Below are 24,539 nucleotides of genomic sequence, written 5' to 3'. Positions count from 1 at the left end.
GTTGTTGTTGTTAATATCACTAATCTGGCTGGGAACTATATATTAGAGAGTTTTAAATAGCCTTTTTTTATGGCATAAAGTCAGGCTGGGGAAGTTAGCACTTTGTTTAAAATACTAATTTAAAAAATAAGCAGAAGCCCAGGGAAACGTGGAAAAATTTGGATTGGTACTTCTGTAGAGAATTGGGGATGTCCAGGATCCAAAGGAGCTTTGTTATGGTGGGCTGGACTGCACGAATGACCTCTTGCTACTAGAAACAGGCAGTCTGAAGAAGCAAGCTGATATACATGAAAATGTCTTATTAAAGAGTAAATATAATCAAAATCTCATATAATCAAAATGGCATGTAATTCAAGCTTCTTATTGAAAGGTAAATAGGACCAGGGAGTGAATTTTATCTGAGACTATTGTAACCAAGTAGGACACTATGGGGCCTTCCTGGGACAGGCCTCCCTCCATCTCCTCTGCTTTAGCTCCTCTCTGAAGTACCTAGATAACAGTATTTGATGCACATTTCCTGAGTTGTTTTCCAGATGTGAAAACCCCCCACCAAATGGAAGATGTTAACTACTTGATGACCATGAGCACATAGGCCCCAGGCCTCCTGGAGCCTAAGGACTGATCATGTGAACCCTTGTGACACAACCCTGTTACCTCACCATCAGTCAGTCAGAGAATTGTGCATGAGTTGATCACATACCCTGCAACCCCACCTCCCTCACCTGGCTTTTAAAAATGTTTGGCCAAACACTTCGGGGAGCTCAGGGCTTTTAGGGCAGAAGCCACCTGTCTCCTCGCATGGCCCTGCAATAAACCTTTCTCTGCTCCAGACTCTGACGTTTCAGTTTGTTTGGCCTCATTGTGCATTGGGCACACGAACTTGTGCTAACACTATAAAGATGCATCTCCAGACAAGTACACTGAGCTGAACAAAGTCTATAAGTGCTAAAACGGATAAAATGGAGTGTGCAGAGGGCATTGTGTGTGTGTGCCAGTGTGTGTGTGTGGTGGTGGGGAAGCAGGGGTGTGCGAGGTTGGTGGAACTGAGTTGACCAAAGGAAAGTAAATATCTGTTTATGACTGGCTAAGATTTGCATTTGTAAAGTACAAACATTATTTCGTATTTCACTGTTTATAAGACGATTTTTGTACATGTTTTCAAACCCACAATGTGAAGCAGGTAAGGCAGATATTATTATTTTTACTTTACCGATGAGGAAACTGAAGATTCGATTAACATGTCCAAGTTCTCTTGACTAGTGAATAATACTGAGAAATGCAAACCTTGCAATCTTCCTGCTTATTTCCTCTCAAAAATTAATATTTCAGCTAAATTTTCTTTTGAAACAAAAATGTAAGATTTTATTTTCCCTGAATTACTCCTTAGGAAAACTTTCCTGTTAGCCTCTGTGAAGGCTGGTGCATGGGGCAGGGAAAGGGTAAATATTTTTCAGGACAAACATTCAGTATTCATTTTTAATCAACCCAATATTTTCATTAAGTTTCTATAAGTTAATTCAAAGTCCAATTAACTTACAGATATAAGTTTGAGGAAACTTCCCTTAACTTACACAGTTCAGCACAAAGATACTAGTACCTGACTATTGTATTACTTTTAACTACTGCAGTAAACAGTAGAAAAAATCTAAAGTGCAGCTATAGGATTTAACACGTGAATGTACAATTATTACTGAATGTCAGGATATGATGGTCTAGCTCAAGTTACCATTACTAAAACTAGAGTCTACCTTTGTCTTTAAAAGCATGAAACAGAACATAGAGAGGGTGTTTGCTCCAATAGCTCTGAAAACCTTCATCTCTGCTTCTGGAGGAAGACTGCTTTCTCTTGGTGATTTCAGCCTATGCTCTGATAGAAGCACGGCTTCTGGCCTCTCTATTCTTAAAGATACAAGGGCAAGGATAGGGATTTAGCTTCGTCTCATTATAATTAGGTCAAATAACATCCTGGCATTCATTTCCGTAACAACTGTCTGAAAAATGGAAAAGTTTTGGGATGGCCTAGTGGGAAGCAAAGTTACATTGGGTTAAAAGCTCAAGAGTTGCAGCGGTAGATCAAATGCAGTTTTCTGGAAGACAAATAACAAGGATATTTACTTCCTAAATGTTTACAAGGTAGTTACAAATCATTTTCCTTCAAGCTATATTCTATCTCATACAGTAACCTGCCAAGGTACTAGCTTTTCTGGTTTGCCTCTTTAATATTTTTTCAACGCATCTGAAAAGGAAAAACTACTAAGCCCAAAGGCAATTTGACCAACTGGCCCTGGAAGAACATCTCTGAAATTCCAAGATCTCAGATACTGACTATGCTAAAGGTTGTCTTGTGAAATCTAGTCACGAACCACTTTGTCACTGGTGCAGTCTCTCACCCAGATACACACGCTCACAACAAATTACACCTACACCTGGAACATGGGGACCTACAAATACGTGCCCAGGTGTGAGGTATACACCCAGAGATGGTAAGGCACTCTAGCTTTGTGCTCCTCAGAGAGAGGGTATAAAGGAAAACAAAAGAAAGCAGAGGGAGTCAAAGGGAGGATAGTGTTTCTACCCATTAATTCAATATGTTGCCTTTTTAAAACTGCAAGCACTTCTTAGGTTTCAAAATGTGTATGCCATATTTTATGCTTACTTAAGAATTATTTCACAACCAATTTACTTCCAGTAAAGCTGACTGAAAATTGGCAAAAGAAGAGTGAGAATTGCTATTTTTACAATTTTTTAAAATCCTTTTTCTGTCTTTCAAAATGCTTGTCCTAGAAACATGCAAGTTATATTGCTGTCCTTAGAGTTGTTCTCTCACATCCATTTTCCTTTTTTTTTTTTAAATCTTGCTCCATTTTCCTCCACACTCTTGAGGTTGTTGACTGAGAAACTCCAAGGACAATTTTTTCCACAATAGGAAAGCACTTTGGTTCTCCAAAGGCTTTTGATGCAGAAGCAGAAGCAGCTGAAGCAGAACTTGAACAGCTCTGGCAGCATATGAAGCATAAAATAGAGGCACCCTAACTCCCATTTCAAAGCCCGTTTCATGAGACACTTTCCCATTAAATTACACAGCATACAAAATAAGGTTTTCTCTGTTGGGAAACAAATACACTTTACAACATCTTTTATGAGGTTAGTAATTCTGGAGGGTTTTTTCTTCTTCAGAGGAATTCTACGCCCTACAAATTTAAACTACATGTTCCCTTATCTTAAAGAAGTCAGCATCCTCATAAATGGTAATAGAAGGACCACAGAACCCAACAAAGTTTGGGGATCTTGGCTCCTTTGTCAGACTGAGTATCTTCAAAAATTCCTTGAAGAGTAAAATCAACCAGTTCTATGATTTTTGTATATCGCTGGAATGCATAGAATATGGTTCTGAGACATTGTTCTCAGTTTCAAAAACAAAGAAAAAAAGCCAAACGAATAAAAAACTGAAACCTAGTGTTTTCTGAGCAGTGGTTCTTAAACATCACCATCACTTTAGCGTCACGTAGAGGACTTGTACACACAAACGACTAGGCTTCACCCTCAGAGTTTGTGGCTCAGTAGGTCCCTGCCCGGCCTGGGAATTTTCCTTTCTAACTAGACTTCCCAGGTAGTGCTGACACGGCTGGTCGAGGGCCCACACTCAGATCCACTGTATCCCAAATCTCTGCTGACCTAGTTCAAGTTGAGACACTTCGAGGTTCTCTGCATCACTTCTGCAGAGGAGTCCCATGCGCTCAGGGTCAGGTGGCACTTAGGGAAGATGATCTGCGAGGGGTTGCTCCAAGCACATTCCTTCCCAGGCCAGTTACTGACGTTGAGACACAAACAGCAACGGGAAAAGCCGGATTATAGCTAGACAGCTGTTGAAAGTCAACCGAACCTACTCATTAAGGACTCTGCCCTCTCACGTGACCACTGGGCGTCAACCCCAGCAGAGGTCTTCCTCCTCCCCAGCCCCGGACCCTACGGTCGTGTGGAGCCCCGGGACTGTAATAGGTCTCCCAGGCCCGTGGCCGCGACCCGCGATGGCGCGGCTGGGCGCGCTCGTCTGCTGCCTGCTGGCTGCTTGGCACTGCCGCCCCGGCCTCGGACTGCCTCTGGCTCCCACTGGCGGCCCGAGTCCCAGTCCGGCGGTGGGTGAGTCGTCTGTACCCTTATCCTGCTGGGAGCTGCCCGGGAGCGGCGGCCAGAGCGCCTGCGCAAAGCCGAGAAAAGTGCGTGTGGGCAGCAGTGGCCCCAGCCAAGGCTCTGGGCTGCGACTCCCCCTTCGGGGCGCGGGGAGGGCGAGGGCGACGGAAGGACACGAGCGCCAGCTCGGCTCGGCGGGGAGGCCGGGACTGGCTGCGGACAGTGGGGGCCGCTGCTCCTCCCGTGCAGTTGTTTTCGCTTTGCGTCTCCAGGTGTGTTTTGTGCCCGGAGGAAAGGAAGGAAAAACTGGGTGTCTCAAGGAAAAAAGAAGCTGGGGGCTGGGTGTCCCGCATTTCCAGAGGCCCCAAATCTGCCCAGAGCAGAGGGGGAGCTGCGGGGTTTCAGCTTCTCAGCAGCATAAATTTCAGTGGGACTGAGTTTCTTCTGTTCTGCGCGTCAAATTTGGTGGCCTTTTCTTCCCACCCCTCCAACCCCAGCGCGGTTGCGGCCCTGGCGCTCCGCGCTGGTTAGTCTACGTTAGAACGCACGGGGCCTTCACTTTACCTGGACGCCCCTGGGCTCCCCGCCGGCAGGGCCGATGTTAATTCATTCCCAACGCTTAGCCCAGCGCCTGTACAGAAGTGGTTCTCAAAATGGGGTCCGGCACCAGTAGCACCAGCATCGCTTAAACGCGTTAAAAATGCAAGTTTTTAGCCCCATCCCAGACCTGCCAAACCCGAAACTCTCGGAGAATTGAGCCCCAACGATCTGTTTAACAAATCGTCCAGGTGATTGTGATAGATGCTAGAGTCTGAGAACCACTGGTCCAGAATGGATAAACGTTGGATGAGAGATTTTGTGATGCCACCTGAGCCTTCAGTGCTAAAGGTCAAGGTGCCCACCCTCACCTCCCTGACTCAACTTAAAACATAATTGCTTTGTTATCTAGAGGGGGCGAAATGGGATGGGTGGAGTTGTATTCTGTGGTTTGGTCATAGCTGTCTCTGAAACAGCTTAGTACTTGGCTCTGAAACCTCCTCTCTTCTCCATCACTTGACTCTCACATGATTTCGGAAATGCTCTGGGCAAAAAATGCCTCCTGTTTGTTCAGGAGCCAAGTCCTCATGACTCAGCTGTCAGGCAGTTGAAAGCAAGAACTGTCAATCTTATTTCCCAACTGTCAGTGGTAACAAGAAATTGTCCTCAAATACTTATGCATGCTGCTGGCTTCTGCCTTCATTAAAGCTGTTTTTCTTTAATTATGTGGCTGTCTAGGATTTTGAGATAAAATGTCCTAGGATGCAGGAGGCCCACCCATGGCAAATGCACCTTTTGGTTTTAAGGATCCGATTGCTGAAGGCCTCAATGACAGCTTTCTGGGGTCTAGTGAGTCTCCACTTCACACCGCCCTGTTTCTGTAGGGAAGCTACACCTGGGGAAGAGAGAGGGAGAGGGGGAACCAAGGTTCAAAGACCTGCTGAAGTGTCCATTCAGCAGGTTCACATTGGATATATTAATTCATATGCTTTCTGCTTGATGTGACCTTCTCTCTCCCCCTGTTCCCACCCCAAATGCTAGGACTTCTTTACACCGTGGTGTGTGTGTGTGTGTGTGTGTGTGTGCGCGCGCCAATTCCCGGTCTCAACTTTCTGTACTGTCAAGTCCCAGTGGTCAGAGGACAATAGCCCAGGGAGACTTCACCTGATTGTGTTTGCCACAATTTTTTAGATTTAGTAAGTCAGGACCTGATGGAATATTTGGTAGGAACTGACATTATAAAGAAATAAACAAAAACACCTATTTTAAACAACAACCATATGTCCAAACGTCTGAATTATGATATACTAACTTCTTTGGGATACATTATCCCAAAGATAAAATAAGATTGTTTTGAGCATTTATCCAGATATGTTTACAACACACACACACATACACATATACATATGTGGGAATCTTTTTAAAGATTATCTGCAGAACAAGAAAACAATTGTTGTGTAGTGAAAAGAACACTGGACTGCGAACCAGAGAATCAATTGAAGTGTGGGCTCTGCCACAGGCCAGGTCTCTGGCCTTGGACACACACACACACACACACACACACACACACACACACACACACAGTATTTTGTATAAATTTCATTAGAGGTGGGACGTGAGGCCTCCAGAGGTTCATTATTCATAAATCCCAGGTTAAGAACCTGTCAGGGCTCCATTCTTGGCTTCTATTTAAAGATACCCTTTAGTGCACCTACATGATTATTCCTCACTTATCTGTCTAGCAATCCATTGTAGTGGAAAGGGCGCTAGACTGCAAGTCTGGAGAGACAGGTTCCATTTCAGCTTTCATTACTGAGTCACCATGTGATATTGAGGAAATTCTGAATCTGCCTGTGCCTAATTAAAGAATGTTTGTTGAGGACCTACTATAGGTCAGATGTATTCTGGATGCTGGGGATATATAAATCCAGGTAATAGGTTACATCAGAGGAATGTGTCCTTAATGTGTTTCCAGTTTTGTTTTACAAAGTTTAATATATTAATAATTTCATGTCCCTTACTTGTCACAGTATCCCCTATAGGTGTAGCTGTTATCTATCTTACACCAGGCAAGTGAGACGGAAGGACTTCTGTTTTCTGGAAGGACATTTGAACGTGAGCACGCACAGAGAGGTACTGTGTGCAGTGGTTAAGAGCCGTGTGGACTCTGGAGTCAGATTTCCTGAATTGCTGTCTTGGTTCTGCTGCATATGACATACGTGACTTGCACTTAATTTCTGAGTGCTGCAGTTCCTTACCTGTAAAATGGAAATAATGGTCAGTCAATACACGTAAAGCATAAGAAACAGTATTAAACTTACAGTAAGTACTCAGTACATTTCAGCTACTACTTGGAAATGAGGAAATTCAATCTCAGATGCAAGCTTGACATTACAAATGAATAACAATACAACTAATGTTGAGCTTACCAGATGCCAGGCTCTTTCTGCTACTAAGTCACTTAACCCTCATTCAGTAGACAATAATATTATTCCCATTTTACAGATGAAACAGGCCGAGATCATACAACTAGATTAGGAAGAAGAGCTTGGATTTGAAGTAAGGCGGTCTGATTCCAGAGCCCCCATCCTTAACCATAACACTGTGCTGTTCTGTGTGTAGTTTACTACATACCTTAACATTCTATGAATAATAATGTACATATTTACGTAAAATAGAGATGCAGTATATATTTATACCCCAAGGAAGGGCAGCCACCAGGATGATTCTGAGCTATCTGCCAAACCACTTTATGTGCTAGGTAAAGTATGTCCAAGCTGGAAAAAGAGTTGCAGTACTTTCTGCATTATGGAAGGAAATAACTCTTGGCAAATGTTTTCAAATGGGGGCTGAATACCAAGTAATTGACCGTAAAGACTATTTAATGACTACTTTGTTCTGGATCTTCTGTCTACCACTTCTTAGCTGTGAACTTAAATGTGTTATAAAATTACAACAACTTTGCAAAGAAATAACATCCTAAATATAGTACACCTTTTCCACCTTAAGTAAACTGCTTTCAGTTTTCTACCTTATTATCCAGCTTTGGGTTTTATCCAAGGTGCATACTTAGCTTTTATCATACTTAGCTTTTATCATTTGTATAGATAAAAGTTTGCATTCTACTTATTTGCTCCATGCTTCTGGTGTAGTACTGCTGCTATGTCACTTCTGATGTTTCCTATTGTAAATTGGTCCTAATCAGAGTGAGCTCCAAATTCAAAGTGTGAAAAAGTCTCAATATTAAAACAGTTTATTGGTCGCATATGAGAAGGCAGCAAAATCACTGAAGATATATGTGAATTAAGTATAAGCAAACTTGAGGGCCCTTCAAAATGAGGGGTCAGATTTTGTCTCTGCCATTTATTAAGCTGTATATACTAGAGCAAATTTTCTAACTGATCCAGCATTAATTTCTCAACTCTAAAATGAGAACAGTGATTCCTACTTCAGAGAGTAGTTTTGAGAATGAAATGACACAGTATATTTAAATTGCTTATTACAATGTCTGGCACATAGTAAATACTTAATAAAGAGAGATACTACTATGATTAACCTGTGTTTCCTTCAATGAAAGAATCTTTCTCAAGATGATTTCCAATCAGGGGTGCTATCAAGTGAGTCTTGGGCTTCTCCCTGAAAACCCAGTGGAAGCATCTTCTTTAACAAATGCTTCCCTTAATATTATAAACATCTTATACAAGTGTGTGATAGAAGATGTTCCTCTGTTAAATAGCTTTTAAGAACCTCTGGCAGTTGGCTATTTTGGGCTGAAAGCTAAACTGAAGACTCTTTTTTTCATTAATATTGAGAGGCAAGATTTTACAAGAAATTAGGAGTGAGATTTATTAGTTACAAGTTCTGCAATCTATTCACTGTGTGACCCTAATAAAACACATATTTTTGTCCATTTTTCTACAAGAAAATAAATAAATTCTAAAACCTTAAATTCTACAAGGAAGGAGACATGCTATTAAGATACAATATGGGATTATTATTGACTTGCCAGAAGGATGTCTCCATATATATCACTATGCAAACTTATGTTTGTCCTGTAGTCTTTATTAAGTAGTCATGCTTTGAGGGACTTCATCAGTTCTGATGTGTGTAAATAGTAAATTCTAGTAAAGTCTTCCTATTGTCTTTAGAATCCTTATTTCTGACAGGGAGTGTATTTAACTTCAGGGCATATGAATATTTAAATGACTAAGGCTTTCCTCTATCACAGGGTGGAGCAACTGTCTCGTCATACTGTAAATATTGGTATGGGAATTCCAAAAGAGAAGTAGGTTTAACCGCATTTATTTTCTCATCACCAGGACAGTTTTGGCACGTGACTGACTTACACTTAGACCCTACTTACCACATCACAGATGACCACACAAAAGTGTGCGCTTCCTCGAAAGGTGCAAGCGCCTCCAATCCTGGCCCTTTTGGAGATGTTCTATGTGATTCTCCTTATCACCTCATTTTGTCAGCATTTGATTTTATTAAAAATTCAGGACAGGAAGCATCTTTTATGATATGGACAGGGTGAGTGATTATATAAATACCCTTAGTTACTCAGTATGTATCTACAGTGTCCTAAACTTCATTAGAATGCCGAATTTCATAAGAATATATATTACGTTTTAAGAATTCTTGGGGTTTAAAAAAATACTAGATCAAATTAATCAACATTATTAGGGATAAGAAAAACTTTAAAAGACCCAGTTTTGTTTCTCTGTTTGTTTGTTTAGAATACAGGCTCTAGAAATATGTCCATGTTAACTAAGAGATGAATCCATAAACAGCGTATTTGTGTCAGTGTCTTGAGGTGTTTATTAATGTGATAATAGGTCTTGATTAAATAATCCAAAAACAAAAGGCAACAATGGGAGTTAACCTGTGATAGCGATTTTGCAAACATCATCGTCTGGTGGTGTAATTAACAAATTCCATCCATCATGACAGAGTGAAGAGGCCTAATATTTCCTGGACCTGAAGTAATGACCGTGGCACTGTTTTAATTTATACATTGTAACTCATGTAATCTTCACAATGGATATTATTATTCCCATTTTACAGATAAGGAAATGAAGGCACTGAGTATCTAAGTAACTTGCCCAAGTGCACACAGCTAATAAATGGCAAACCTGGCACTTTTGGCCCTGGAATCTGTGCTTTTAATTGCTAAAAATTTTTGCCTCTTATAAATCTTCAGTCAGGCAGTGAAATAGACTGAGATTTCCAGTTTATCTTTTGTATTTCACAAATTTTCTTTTGTATAGGCTTCCCTGTGGGACAAAGGTAAATGAAGAGTAGTTTATCAACTCTTTATCATCTGTTGATTTATAGTGGAATTTGACGATGACAATACAGCAAGGCATTACACGGGAGTCTAGTGACTTTTTATAGCAACTGATTTTGTTCTCTATGATTCTGTCTCCTTTTCAGGGATAGCCCACCTCATGTTCCAGTGCGTGAACTCTCAACAGACACGGTCATAAATGTGATTGCTAATATGACAGCCACAGTCCAGAGTCTCTTTCCAAATCTCCAGGTTTTCCCTGCACTGGGTAATCATGACTATTGGCCACAGGTAAATTTGACCACAACTTCTAGACATGCTTAAAGGATTTTTTTCCATCAATAGTGTCAAAATTATGCTGATAACTAGCCGATGATAGGGCGTGGGAGGGGCGCTCATGGAGATGGAGTTTGCTCTGAATGCTAACCATCGAGGAAGGCAAGGCAAGTGCTTTGGGGACTTGAAAGGGACTCCTAATAGTTCATAAAAAGTTATATCCAGGGCTTCCCTGGTGGCGCAGTGGTTGAGAGTCCGCCTGCCGATGCAGGGGACACGGGTTCGTGCCCCGGTCCGGGAGGATCCCGTGTGCCGCGGAGCAGCTGGGTCCGTGAGCCATGGCCGCTGAGCCTGCGCGTCCGGAGCCTGTGCTCCGCAACGGGAGAGGCCACAACAGTGAGAGGCCCGCGTACCACAAAAAAAAAAAAAAAAAAAAAAAAAAAGTTATATCCATAGCGAGATTTTGGAATCAAATTACCTAGTTTGTGAGTTATTAATTCTTGATTTCCTTTGTATTCTTCCTCAGTTTCTCCTTGCTTTTGAATAATTTTGTTCATTTGAATTTCCATGTTCAGGTTAGCAAAAACGGTTAATGTTGACAAATGTTTACATTTTTCAGAATTTCTATTAGGCCTACTAAACTACCCATACTCTGATCTAAGCTGGATTGTGAGTAAAAACAAAAGCATAGAAAATCATCATAAGAACCCAAAAGGGAGGTCCATGTTCAAGATGTGATTCAAGGTAGAGAGCATGTTCAGAATATTTTTTATGCCTGATACGGCCCAGGCTTCAACCTATTAGGGTGGCTGTTTATTAAACAGCCTGTGCATAACAATCGGATAGCAGCGCTGGTTACAGCGATCTGCTATAGCAGTGTAGAATCTTAGATTTGTTCAGATTCAAGAGATCTTAGAGATTGTTGTTTAGTTCAGGGCTTGGCAAACTAGGGCCTGTGGTCCGAATGCAGTGTGACACTTGTTTTTGTAAATAAGGTTTTGCTGGAACACAGCCATGGCTATGCTTTCTGTTTTGCCTGTGGCTGCTTGTGTACTGTAACAGCAGAGTAGAATAGTTGCCACATTGACTATGTGGCCCAGAAGCCTAAAGTAATATTTATTTTTTGACCCTTCATAGAAAAAGTCTGCTGACCCCTTGTCTAGATGAGCTCTTCATTTTACAAAAGAGAAAACTGAGGCCCAGAAATGTTAAGTTGCTTGTTCCGGTGCTCGCAATCACTTAGTGGGAGAGCCCACATCCTGGATCTTTTGTGTTCAGTTAAACAAACATCCTTTCACACATCCTTTACTCTTGCCAGACTAACATATCAATATTTCCTAAACATTATATTTACTTTCATGCCTTTCTTTGTCTACATTTTTCTTTTGGTTTAGCATATCTTTTCCATCTCATGTCCAAAGGCTGCTTAATGAAGGTTTTGATTATAATAGTTAATGAATGTGAATAATGTGACTTTGAAAAGTTGCACTCTATGATGACCTTAAGTTTCAAGTGACTTCTTGAGCCCGGCCTCCTGTCTTGAGATGAACAATATGTGAGTCTTTGCGAGTTGGCCTTTCAACCAGTGGTCAGCTTTTGTTACTGTTGAGATGTTAGACCACACAGGGCAGAGGCTTGGGAATGGGCAATCTCCAGGAATCAGAGGTTACACACATTGTTTTTATATGCTTTATGTGACAGGCAGACTGTTGTAATAGAAAACATGTGGGGTTTAGAGTCACATTCACTGGAAGTTAAAAACCTGTTCTGTCCTGCTTCTAATAGCTTGAGCAACTTGGATAATGCACATAATTTTCCCTGATCATTTGTAAACAAGAGCAGTAATACCTACTTTGCAAAGTTTTGGGGAGAATTAGCGACACTATGTGGAAAGGGCATAGTTTCCTACCTGGCACATAATAAGCCCTCAGTAAGTGAAGTGGTGGTTTTGCAGCATGAAGCAGTGACATGGGACACATGTTTCCTAACTCCCCTGAGGACTGGTTTTATTTTACTTTTATCTCTGCCTTCTTTCTGCAAAGCCAAATCTTATAATAATTCAAGATATAGATGCTATCCAACTTCTAAAATATATCCGATTATATGTACAGCTAGGATAAACTGGCAGCCTTTATACCTTAAACAGTTAATTTTTTTCTCTTCCTAGCTTATGACCTTATACCTGAAAACCTTCTATTATTCTGCTGCCGTCCTTCCATCCCAGTTTCAGGAAGGTCAGATGTAACACGAAAGCCCTACAACAAATTCTCCTGGAGACTTCTCATATCTGAGATCAAATTCCAGTGAATGTTAGTAACAAATAAATCGGATGTGTTATTTCTCCACTAAAACCCCATAAACATGTATTTAAACATAGCTACATCAACATACAAATACAGACGCAAATTCCCACCCACTACATCAGAAGTAGATATTTGTGTGGACAGCCCAGGGATTTCTTCCCATTGACAGGCAAGGAAGCAGTCTGGACCAGGGTCCTCAGGTACTCCTACAATGGCAAGGCTGGTGCTACCAAACTGGTGAGTGGGTCACTTCCCGTTGTGCAATAGATAACTGGATGTAAGAGTGATGGTAGAAAGACCTGGGATTTAGACCCAGCTCTGGGACTGACCAGCTCTCCCTGGATAAATCACTTAACTTCTCTGGTGCTCATGTTTTTCATACTTAAAATAGACAGAAAAATCTAGAGCAATGTTTATATAATTTTGATTCTACATGACCATACCAGTATCTTGGCATCCATCCCAATGTAAACAAATGGCTAAGATATTAGGTTTTTGATGATGATGATGATAATTACCAATTTTTAATCAGAATTTAGATTGGCCTAAGCCATTGTGTAATTTTCAGACAGATGACTCTGATCGCTGACACGAATTGAAAATATCCTTTGGATAATCAGTTTCAGTTAAAAGAAGTCATTTGCTTATTACTTGCCCTGAATATATTCGTATTTTCATTATGTATTAGGCACATGTATTAGGAACTAATGTGACTTGGGTGTCATCTTTAAAAAAAAAATAAACTAAGAATTTTAATTACTGATGACAGGGAAACTCCTTTAAGAAATAGGTCTGTGTCACCAATATAGAGAAGGAAATGAAGAGAGTGAAGAAAATGGCTTCAGTTTTTTACCATAATTTTTTGAAATGAAAAATAGGAATAATTACCCAATTTCACAAATGATTTCTGGGTTTTTATTCAGTATGTACTTTCTTGAAGTTTTTTTTCTTCCCCTGCGCTTATGTCACCATAAAGATACTTTATTATAATATGATAAAATAGGATGATAAAAATACGGTGTAATGTATTATACATATATTATTTTAAAAAATCAGAACGATATGATTTAGGCTGACATAAAGAGACTTCAAATCAAAAACATGTTTTTCTCTTTCTAACTTACTTTACTCTGTATGACAGACTCTAGGTCCATCCACCTCACTACAAATAACTCAATTTCGTTTCTTTTTATGGCTGAGTATTATTCCGTTGTATATATGTGCCACATATTCTTTACCCATTCATCTGTCGATGGACACTTAGGTTGGTTCCATGTCCTGGCTATTGTAAATAGAGCTGCAATGAACACTGTGGTACATGACTCTTTTTGAATTATGGTTTTCTCAGGGTATATGCCCAGTAGTGGGATTGCTGAGTCACATGGTAGTTCTATTCTTAGTTTTTTAAGGAACCTCCATACTGTTTTCCATAGTGGTTGTATCAGTTTACGTTCCCACCAACAGTGCAGGAGGGTTCCCTTTTTACCTCACCCTTATAGCACGGGGAACTCTACGCAGTGCTCTGTGGTGACCTGAATGAGAAGGAAATCTAAATAAGAGAGGATATATGTATACGTACAACTGATTCACTTTGCTGTACAACAGAAACTAACACAACACTGTAAAGCAACTCTATACTCCAATAAAACAAACAAAAAATCAAAAACGTGTGGTTATAAGTCTTCATTCAAGAAGTTAAAAAGCTTTATACTAGTATTAACATTCCAGAGGACTTTGTTTAATTCTGAAATCCATCTCCTAGGCAATGCTACACCAGGTCCCACATATTCAGGCTAAAACCTGCCTTCAGTGTCTCTATAATAAGCATATTCTCACGTCCATTCTATACCCCAGTCACGCTGAAACAAGGGCTTGTTTCTGTATATGGCACTGTGTTGGTGTCTGAGCCATTATTTTTGCTTTGATTCCCTTTCTTGTCAACTTGATGAAATCATTATTCAAGTTCTGGTTCAAATGCTCTTTTCACTCTCCCTGCTGACTCTCTGGGCTAGACTTGATTGTTCTTGCTTTTCCACTCCCAGAACCCTTGTGGTGGTACCTAGCACATTGTCTTACAGATGATTGGTTGCATTTTGTCCTCCATCTCCCCAGTTAAGTTGTAAATCCTTGAAAATCAAGTCTATCTAGTATTCCTGCATCTCCAGATGCCTAACATAGTAGTAACTGCTCAAGTGATATTTACATTAATTCATCCACATATCTTCAGAGTTTCACTGGTGGATTATATTGTTTGTGGCCAGGATCAACTGCCTGTATTCACCAGCAAGGTGTACAATGCAGTAGCAAGCCTCTGGAAGCCATGGCTGGATGAAGAAGCTATTAGTACTCTAAGGAAAGGTAAGTGAAAGATTTACTCATCCCTATTTTATCTCTATTTTTTATCTCAGTTCATGTTGTTTAGACTTAGATCTTTAATGTTTGCTTGGGTGTGCCAATTCTGCAGAGTCCCTGTGCCCAGTTTCTCTGGAGGCCTTATCATGTTTGAAAGCCGGGGAGTGGCATGGATGGCGAGTGGGCCCAGGGTGAAGAAAGCAGGGTCAGGGTCCCAGTGGCTGAAAGTGCCACGGGAGCAGGGTGTTCTGTCACCACTGGTTCACAGGTGTGAGTGGGGTTATACCTTTAAGCCTCATCTCACCTGAGATTGTAGCAGCTCTGGTTTATCTGACATTTCTTCCTCAGTATTCTCTGGCAAGATCCATGTGTGTTCCCATTCTTTGGATTTTAGATTTCACAATATCTCTTATCTTAATTCCCCAAACATACAAAAGTAGAAGTTGATGTATTAATCTTTCTTTTATAAAATTCAGTACCTCATTACCTAGTGCCAAAACATTTAGTTATCTTTTCAAGTGAATGTTGGATACAACTGTTGTTACCTCAATTTGTGGAAGTGGCAGCATTGGACTTGACACATAGTAGGTTTTCAATAAATGTTTGTTAAATCTGATTCTTATCCAATGACAGCCTATGTATGTGCAAACTAAAGAATAAGAAATAAGTATAACTTGCCTAAATGGAAATTGAAAACCTTAATTAAGATTTTGCCTTCACAGTGTATATGTATCTGTGTGTGTATTATTCCAGAATGTGTTTCAAATTTGTTTTTATAGGTGGCTTTTATTCACAGAAAGTTTCAACTAATCTGAACTTTAGGATCATCAGTCTCAACACAAACTTATACTATGGCCCAAATATCGTGACCCTAAATAAGACTGACCCAGCAAATCAGTTTGAATGGCTAGAAAATACACTGAACATCTCTCAGCAAAATAAGGAGAAGGTAGATGCCATAGACCAACATCATCATGGGATGAACAGAGGGTTAAACTTGTATACTTATTAGACTTGAGTGGGGTCAGGGATTAATAAAAGTATTAAAATTTAAAGATGTTCTTACATGAAACACTTTGTGATTTGCCTCTGCTGTTGTTGCTTGTTTTATTTTGCTTTTAATGCTCTGGGGATTGATTGACATCTGTTGATTTTTTAAAAAAAATTTGAGCAACGTCACAGTTACCTTATATCATAAACCATGTAGTTCCAATAGACAAGTGCAAATATAGGACCATTAATAGTTCCATAATTTCAACTTTTTTTGGTAAATAAATAGGAGAAATGGTATATTTGCTTTCTAAAATTTAATTAATATACTTTCAATCTTGGGTATCTAAATCATTTTGTTGTGAAAAATGTGCGAAAAGATTCTCATCAATCCTCTTTGTGTTTCTTTCTCCAGGTGTACATCATAGCTCATGTTCCAGTGGGGTACCTGCCTTATTCAAGGAGCATCACGGCAATGAGAGAATACTATAATGAGAAATTGATAGATATTTTTAGAAAATACAGTAACATCATTGCAGGACAATTTTATGGACACACTCACAGAGATAGTATTATGGTTCTTTCAGATAAAAAAGGTAATATAACATTCTATTTGCATCTCCTCAGTCCAAGATGCTAGAACAAAATAGTGAAAATCCATTAATTTTTACTGATCCAGTAAATTAAAAGTTTTATTAAATCTACCTGCCAGCACCTGCTTTTTCTCAGTTACCTTCTGTGAGTGATGGCAACTGTCCAAATCATATTTAGTCCTGCCACTGGGTTTCTTCCTTTTAGCTCCACAAGGCCGTCATCATTTGACTGCTGTTGACACAAAAGCCTCTGAAACCCTCAGTTCACTCAAATGTTCTTTTAGGTTCTCAAGTTTAGAGAATCACCCTTTTTTATTTACCTGCTAGACTCAAGTTTCCTTTGATATGATTAGATTTACTTCTCAGAATTTAAAGAGCAAAGCACAATTTACTGTTGGTTTAAAATAAATTAAGCTCCTACTTTTAAGTGCTTATCGACATTGTCATCTACTCAGCATTAAAAGAAAAAAAATAGAAGAAGCTCTAGCATTAAATAAGACAACGATTATCTATTTTTAAAGATAACTTCTGTATAAGGGCAAGAAAACTGAGAGTTAACAAAATAAGAGTTCTGATTTTTTAGTAGTCAGCCATGAGAAAAATCAATATGTATTTTTTTTTTTTCAGTAATTGGGGAACATTTTTTTTTTTTTTGCGTTACGTGGGCCTCTCACTGTTGTGGCCTCCCGTTGCGGAGCACAGGCTCCGGACGCGCAGGCTCAGCGGCCATGGCTCACGGGCCCAGCCGCTCCGCGGCATGTGGGATCTTCCTGGACCGGGGCACGAACCCGTGTGCCCTACATCAGCAGGCGGACTCTCAACCACTGCGCCACCAGGGAAGCCCTGGGGAACATTTTTGAAATGCTTTATTTACCTTCTTCATCTAGAATGAGTGGGCTTGGTAAAAATGACCATTTTCAGCATTTGGTAGCTTTTTTACTCAGAAATTTAGTTCTATAATACAGGGGTCCCCAACCCCTGGGCTGCGGACCGCTGTCTGCAGCCTGTTAGGAACGGGGCCGCCCAGAGCGAAGCGTCATCTGCTGTTCCCCATCACTCCTCATCGCTCCCATTACCGCCTGAAGCATCACCCACCCTCCCCACCCATGGGAAAATTGCCTTCCACAAAACTGGTCCCTGGTGCCAAAATGGTTGGGGGCTGCTGTTATAGCAGATATGTGTAAAACATGGTGACACTTAAATCAAATTCTTATTATATAATTATTGGAATATTGTTATAGGTAGAGTACAAAAAAAACTAGCTTTGTCTATTTTGTGTGTGTGTACTTGTAATAAGTTGGATAGTTTTATTATGAAAAATTTCAAATATATATATAGGTAGAGAGAATTATAAGACAAACCCCCATGTACCATCACTTATATTCAATATCTGTCAAGATTTTGCCACATTTATTTTACCTATGATTCTTTATTCTTTTTTCTCTGAAGTATTTGAACATAAATCTCATACATCAACTGTATTTCAGCCCTACATGCTTCTGTATTCATTGCTAAGTATATGGATAACTTACATAATAATAATACCATTAACTTACCTAACAAAATCAACAATAATTCTTTTAATCTCTTCATAGTAAAACTTCCCCTATTTTCTCAAAAGTGTCTCTTTAGTGTTGTTTCAGATCAGGGTCCATCAAGCGTCACACATCATTTGGCCGTTACTTCTGTTAACCTCTTAATCTGGAATTTGTTCATATTTTTAATATAGTTAAACTCAATTATTAAAAAATGTATGTTTATGTACATATATTTTGTCTAGGAAATCCGATAAATTCTTTGTTTGTGGCTCCTGCTGTTACTCCAGTGAAGAGTGTTTTAGAAAAACAGACCAACAATCCTGGTGTCAGACTATTTCAATATGATCCTCGTGATTATAAATTACTGGTAAGTTGGTACAATTTTAGAATTGACCCCATATTTATGCATATCTTTGTAGTTTTCATTAGTTTAGTTGAATGTTTTCAGCACAGCAATTGTGAGTCGTACTTGATGTTGAAATCTCAGGATGTTTTTCTTCTTTTTTATATTTGGAATGTCAGCACTTTCTAAGTGTGGGTTTATGAGGTTAGCCTTTGGGAAGCTGTTTCTGTCTTCTAAGGTCTTCACATTTACATCATTGGGTAGCGCCTTGTTTGTGTACTTACATACATTTGAAACTTTTCACTACTCCATATTTGTTATTAATTACTCTTCTCCTGAACACAGCTATGAAGAAGAATGTAGGCTCTGAAATCATACTGTCTCATGAGTGGTCTTACCCTACTTCTCTGTGTCCTAGTCTATTCCCCTTAAAACTGGGATTAAAATATTACTGACTTCACTGAGTTGCTGTGAGGACTACATGAACAACTATTCTTTTTTTAAAATTTTAATTATTTATTTATGGCTGTGTTGGGTTTTCGTTTCTGCGCGAGGGCTTTCTCCAGTTGTGGCAAGCGGGGGCCACTCTTCATCGCGGAGTGCAGGCCTTTCACTATTGCGGCCTCTCTTGTTGTGGAGCACAGGCTCCAGACGCGCAGGCTCAGTAGCTGTGGCTCGCGGGCCTAGTTGCTCCACGGCATGTGGGATCTTCCCAGACTAGGGCTCGAACCTGTGTCCCCTGCATCGGCAGGCAGATTCTCAACCATTGCGCCACCAGGGAAGCCCAAACAACTATTCTTAAAGCACGTGGGAAAATGCTTGGCTCACAGTAAGCACTCAATAAATGTTGGCAAAATTTTTTTGTAAGGAAAATAAATCGAGGTGGAACTTTTGAGACAAAAGCTCTCTGGAGCTGGTACATGACTCTATATATCAATTCAGCCTCAAAAGGCCAGGCATTTAGCTTATGGGTACTGCCCCTTTCAACAAATATAATTTGAAAAGAATTTCTCAGTTAAAATCTCTATTGATGTGACTGTATTCTTCTAGGTAAATTTAGTAGGAGATAGATTTGTTAATCCCTAGAGCATGTTTTTACAAGAAAAGATAGGGCAGAAAAAATCTGGTTTAATCCATAAACATTAAATTAAATGAGGAGATAAAACAATTGAGAAAATAGTCCAAAGGAATTTTTATTTATTTATTTATTTATTTTTGGCTGCATTGGGTCTTTGTTGCTGCACGTGGGCTTTCTCTAGTTGCGGCAAGTGGGGGCTTCTCATTGCGGTGGCTTCTCTTGTTGTGGAGCACGGTCTCTAGGTGCATGGGTTTTAGTAGTTGTGGCACACGGGCTCAGTAGTTGTGGCGCACAGGCTTAGTTGTTCTACGGCATGTGGGATCTTCCTGGACCAGGGCTTGAACCTGTGTCCTCTGCATTGGCAGGCGGATTCTTAACCACTGCTCCACCAGGGAAGTCCCCAAAGGAATTCTTTTACAACTATTAGTTGCCTATTTTTGGATCTGAATCCCAGATACACACACACGTGTGTGTGCATGTGTGTGTGTGTATACTGACATAGAAAGATGTACCTGATATAATACTATACCATTTTTAAAAGTGCAAAACACAGTGAAAGAAACAAAATCCTTTCCCACATGGAGCTCACATTTTACCTTTTTGTGAAGTTTAAAAAAAAAAAGTGCAAAACGGTTTGTATAGTTTAATTTCATTTTTTGAAAAAGCCAAAAAGTTAGGAAATAGGTATATATATTCTAAATACTTATATTTCTTTGTACATAAAGTCTAGAACAGCACACTGGAGTGCTGGTAAATGTTTAACAGCTGGTTCACCGGGCAGGGGGAAAAGTGCTTTGATTTGTAGTGTTTGCCAATTTCCATGGAATAAATACTCCCATCATGGCCAATTTCAAGCTGCCAAAGTGATACCAACTAACTTGCAAGATGCCTGAAAATTTGACAGTCAAGCATTTGTGGGCTGGTACAAGCCACCTCCTGCATATGACTGATTTATATACAACTGTTAGCAGTGGTTACTTCTGATGTGTGTGAATTGAACGCTTTTTATTTTGTAAGTCCCTCTGTATAGTTGGATTATTTTGTATTATGTTCTTTCTTTTTTTTTTTTTTTTTGCGGTACGTGGGCCTCTCACTGTTGTGGCCTCTCCCGTTGCGGAGCACAGGCTCCAGACACGCAGGCTCAGCAGCCATGGCTCACGGGCCCAGCCGCTCCGCGGCATGTGAGATCTTCCCGGACCGGGGCACGAACCCGGGTCCCCTGCATCGGCAGACGGACTCTCAACCACTGCACCACCAGGGAAGCGCTCATTATTTTTTAAATGAAAAAATATATAGATTTTTCTATCAGGACTCTTTTTCTTTAAAAGCAATGCACACTTCTTAAAATGACTATACTTTAAATTAAGAATGTCACATAAATCCTAATAAGAACTCTTCTTGATATGCAGTACTTCATATGCCAAAAAACGAACCAGGCTTTGTTACTCTTTTTAACTATAGGATGTGCTACAGTATTACTTGAACCTGACAGATGCTAATCTAAAGGGAAAATCTAATTGGAAGCTGGAGTATACCCTGACCCAGGCCTATGACATTGAAGATTTGCAGCCAAAAAGTTTGTATGAATTAGCTAAACAATTTGCAATCTTAGACAGTAAACAGTTTATAAAATACTACAATTACTTCTTTGTGAGTTATGACAGTAGGGTAATTTGTGATGAGAAATGTAAGGCCTTTCAGATTTGTGCAATTATGAATCTTGATGTTATTTCGTATACAGATTGCCTCAAACAGTATTATATAAAGCACAATCCATAGTATTTCACAGCCTGTACTCATAGAAAATGTATCATTGCTCTGTTTCTGAGATCAGTTTGTGGAATTGTTATGCAAAAATTGGCGAGTTGCTGAGTGGGCAGGAAGAATTCCTGTCTTTGCTTTTTTATGATGCCCCAAATGTAGATATTTTTAACATCCTAAATTTTTATTATATCGAATGTATCTAAACTGCCCATTACTAGAATGATGTTTGGATGTACATACCCTATCTTCCAGTTTATATAATTGCATTTAATTTATACTCTTGTTGAAATTGTCATTTATACAATAAGACAAATTACTTTTCTCTAAGTATGACGAATTATTTTTAATATGATAATTTTCAGTCTTTTAATTCATTCTTCCGGAAACTTCATGTGTTAACTGAGGTTCAGACAGTTTTAAGTATCATGAGGTTGACACTGTTTATGCACTATCTATACTCTTGGGAAAACACCAAGGTTACATTAGGGCCATCTCTGAGTCTATGAAACATCACAGGACATGACCTCACTAGCTGTCTTCATTCTGTGAGTGAAGGGCAGTCCTCTTTAGAACTAAGTTTTAAGGAAGAGAATGTCACGGGAGAATGGCTAAATATTTTATCAGACTTTAAAAATGCAGAAATAGTATTTATATGTTGCTTACAGATACATGTAATAGATTCCCCCAGAAGAGGTGTGTTGGTAAACATCAAATACAGGAATGTTGGAGGTTAATGAATGGGAAAGTTGATTGGGGAGAGATATATAAGGGGATTTAAATGTGTTGGTAAAGTTTTCTTTCCTAGTTCAATCAATTTCCTAGTGGCTATGTTAATGTTAGCTCTATTTTTCTTTATATATTTTTAAATATATTAAGTACTATAGAGATCCAGCCTTTAAAGTTGATGATACTGGCTCTTCTATGGAGAATGATTCATAATGAAAGCATGGAGACGCTTGGAGGGTTTGAAGTAGTCTAGTAGAGAAGGGACTGTGGGGGGTGCTGAGGTGCTGGCAGTGGAGAGAAGTAGCCCTTTTGTGATATACTTGGTAAGTAGAAGCAGCAGGATTTATTGATGGCAAGGATGTACGAGCTAAAGTACAGAGAGAAATAAAGGATGACTGCTAGATTTTTGGCTGGAGAAACTGGTAGATGGTTGTGTTATGAGGGAGTTGGGATTACTAGAAGAGGAGAGGGCTGGCGGGGAGTGTGAGGGGCACAGAGCAACAGATTAAGAGTACTATAGTGTACTACAGCTGATACAGGCTACCCAAGAATTCCTCTAGTTCTTTAAACATTTTTCTATTCTAATCATCTCTAAATTGAGAACTTAAGGATTTCTTTTAAAAAATAAATTAGTACCCTAAGAAAGCAGCCAAACAACTCAGACTCTACTACTGTGATTGTTTCTACAATATTTAAAATTCATTAGGAATAAACATGACTTACTTATAGGAATGTATCATCTGCCTGCCTCCCCACTGGTACTGCCTAAATCATTCTAGACAAACATCAAGGACACTTAAGGAAGGGAAAAATAGTATTAATTCAGTTATTGATGAGCTATCTATTCTTTTGGTAGGGAATGGATTTTCTCAAGCTACAGCATCCCCTACTTGAGTTGCTTCTCCTTGGAGCAATTGTGTGTGTTAAGCATAATTAGGCAACCTTTCCATGAACACAGAAAGAAATAATAAGGTAAGGATCATGTTTATTTTATAATTAGTTTTTCAAAACATACCTGAAGTTCCTGTTTTACAAAATTCTCCTCATTAAAATTTAGTGTGATTCATCATCCTTAACTTTTAGTAAAACAAATTTCTTTCTACAATCTGTTATTTAATTTTAAACAAATCAGTATAAAACTCCTCTCTTTTATTGTAAAACTTCAGGTCTTTTGCATTCTATGCTATACATAGTACATTCCCTTATGAAAGTTCTATGTCCCCAAACTGGTGGTTTTAGGAAGATGGCTGTGAGTGTCCCCTGACCATTGCCTTGTAGGCTTGGAGGACTGTTCTTTATGCAGGACTAGGGACCCAGTGGTCCTTTTGGTTTCTGTAGCCTTTTTTCCTGCCTCAGTGAAGACTCTTTCCTCCCATCACCACCCCATATTCTAATTAACATAGATTGTCAGTTTCTAAACACACATGTAATTATACATTTCAAAAGATTTTCAATATGTATGTTTGATAACTTACTTGAATTCAATATACGTAACTCAAAACTCAACAGTAAGAAAACAACCCAATTTTTTAAAATGTCAAAAGATCCAAATACTTCACCAGTGAAGAAATACGAATGGCAAACAAGCATGTAAAAAGGTACTCTACAACATTAGTCATTTAAAAAAATGTAAACTAAAAAGTAAAAAAAAAATTTAAAGTAAGTAAATTACTACTACACACCGATTGAATTGTTTTTTGAAAAATTGACAGTGTCGAGAACTGGTGAAGACAGAACTGAAATTCTTATATATTGTTCTTTTCTCCCCTTTTTAAAGTGGTACACTTTGTTGGATTAATTTCTATTCTTTTATTAGCTTCAGATGTAGCATATATTTCAATTTCCTAATTTATTATAAGATTGGGATTTATTTATTTTTCATTTTTAATGACATTTATTGTTTTCTTTCTAATTTTACAAGTGATACATGTTCATTGCATTCAACTAGAAATACATAAAAGGATAAAGTAAAAAGTAACAATCACCCATAATCCCCACCTCTCATAGGTAATGACCATGAGCAGTTTGATGCATTTACTCTGTGTCTATATATGCATATATTTTTAATAATGAAAGAATAATTGACCTACAACACTATGTTAGTTTCAGGTGCATGACATAGTGACAGGATATTTCTTTATATTACAAAATCATCACGATGAAAAGTCTAGTTACCATGTGTCACCATACACAGATATTACAGTATAATTGACTATATTCCTCATGTTGTACATTTCATCTCCGGACTCATTTATTTTATAATTGGAAGTTTGTACCTCTTAATCTCCCTCTTTTACTTCACCCATACCCCCATCCACCTCCCCTCTGGCAACCACCTGTTTGTTCTCAGTATCTATAACTCTGTTTCTGTTGAATTATGTTAGTTCATTTGTTTTCTTTTTTAGACTGCACATATAAGTGAAATCATACAGTATTTGTCTTTCTCTGTCTGACTTATTTCACTTAGCATAATGCCCTCTAGGTCCATCCATGCAATTACCCATTTCTTCACCTTTGCTCACATTGTTCCTTTTCCCAGTCTAAAGTCCCCCATTTCTTGCTCTCTCTAATATTGTTTTTCTTAAGACCTCACATAAAAACTACCTTTGTTGTCAAAA

General features: G+C 39.1%; 1 protein-coding gene across 9 annotated transcripts in view; it reads left to right on the top strand.

Moving 5' to 3' along the window:
* The first annotated feature begins 3,911 nt into the window (after positions 1-3,911).
* SMPDL3A (sphingomyelin phosphodiesterase acid like 3A) overlaps positions 3,912-24,539 on the top strand; it is a 29,181-nt gene continuing 8,553 nt past the window's right edge. For 2 of the 9 annotated variants that reach the window (XR_010933728.1, XR_010933727.1), the window contains exons 1-7: positions 3,912-4,140; positions 8,988-9,201; positions 10,105-10,249; positions 14,799-14,895; positions 15,669-15,838; positions 16,295-16,475; positions 18,253-18,377. Coding sequence is in view for 7 of the 9 variants with exons in the window: in XM_067702220.1 (XP_067558321.1) it covers positions 4,029-4,140; positions 8,988-9,201; positions 10,105-10,249; positions 14,799-14,895; positions 15,669-15,838; positions 16,295-16,475; positions 18,253-18,377; positions 20,893-21,210 (1,362 nt within the window). In the remaining 2 variants the exon portion in view is untranslated. Of the gene's footprint in view, positions 4,141-4,194; positions 4,218-4,275; positions 4,404-6,698; positions 6,802-8,987; positions 9,202-10,104; positions 10,250-14,798; positions 14,896-15,668; positions 15,839-16,294; positions 16,476-18,252; positions 18,378-20,892; positions 21,523-24,539 lie in introns of those variants that run through there. The other 7 variants (XM_067702222.1, XM_067702220.1, XM_067702225.1 and 4 more) reach the window with 7 other exon arrangements.

The sequence above is a fragment of the Pseudorca crassidens genome, chromosome 13 (assembly GCF_039906515.1).
Source record: "Pseudorca crassidens isolate mPseCra1 chromosome 13, mPseCra1.hap1, whole genome shotgun sequence".
Classification (NCBI taxonomy): Eukaryota; Metazoa; Chordata; class Mammalia; order Artiodactyla; family Delphinidae; genus Pseudorca; species Pseudorca crassidens.
This window is presented reverse-complemented; position numbering and strand designations above follow the sequence as displayed.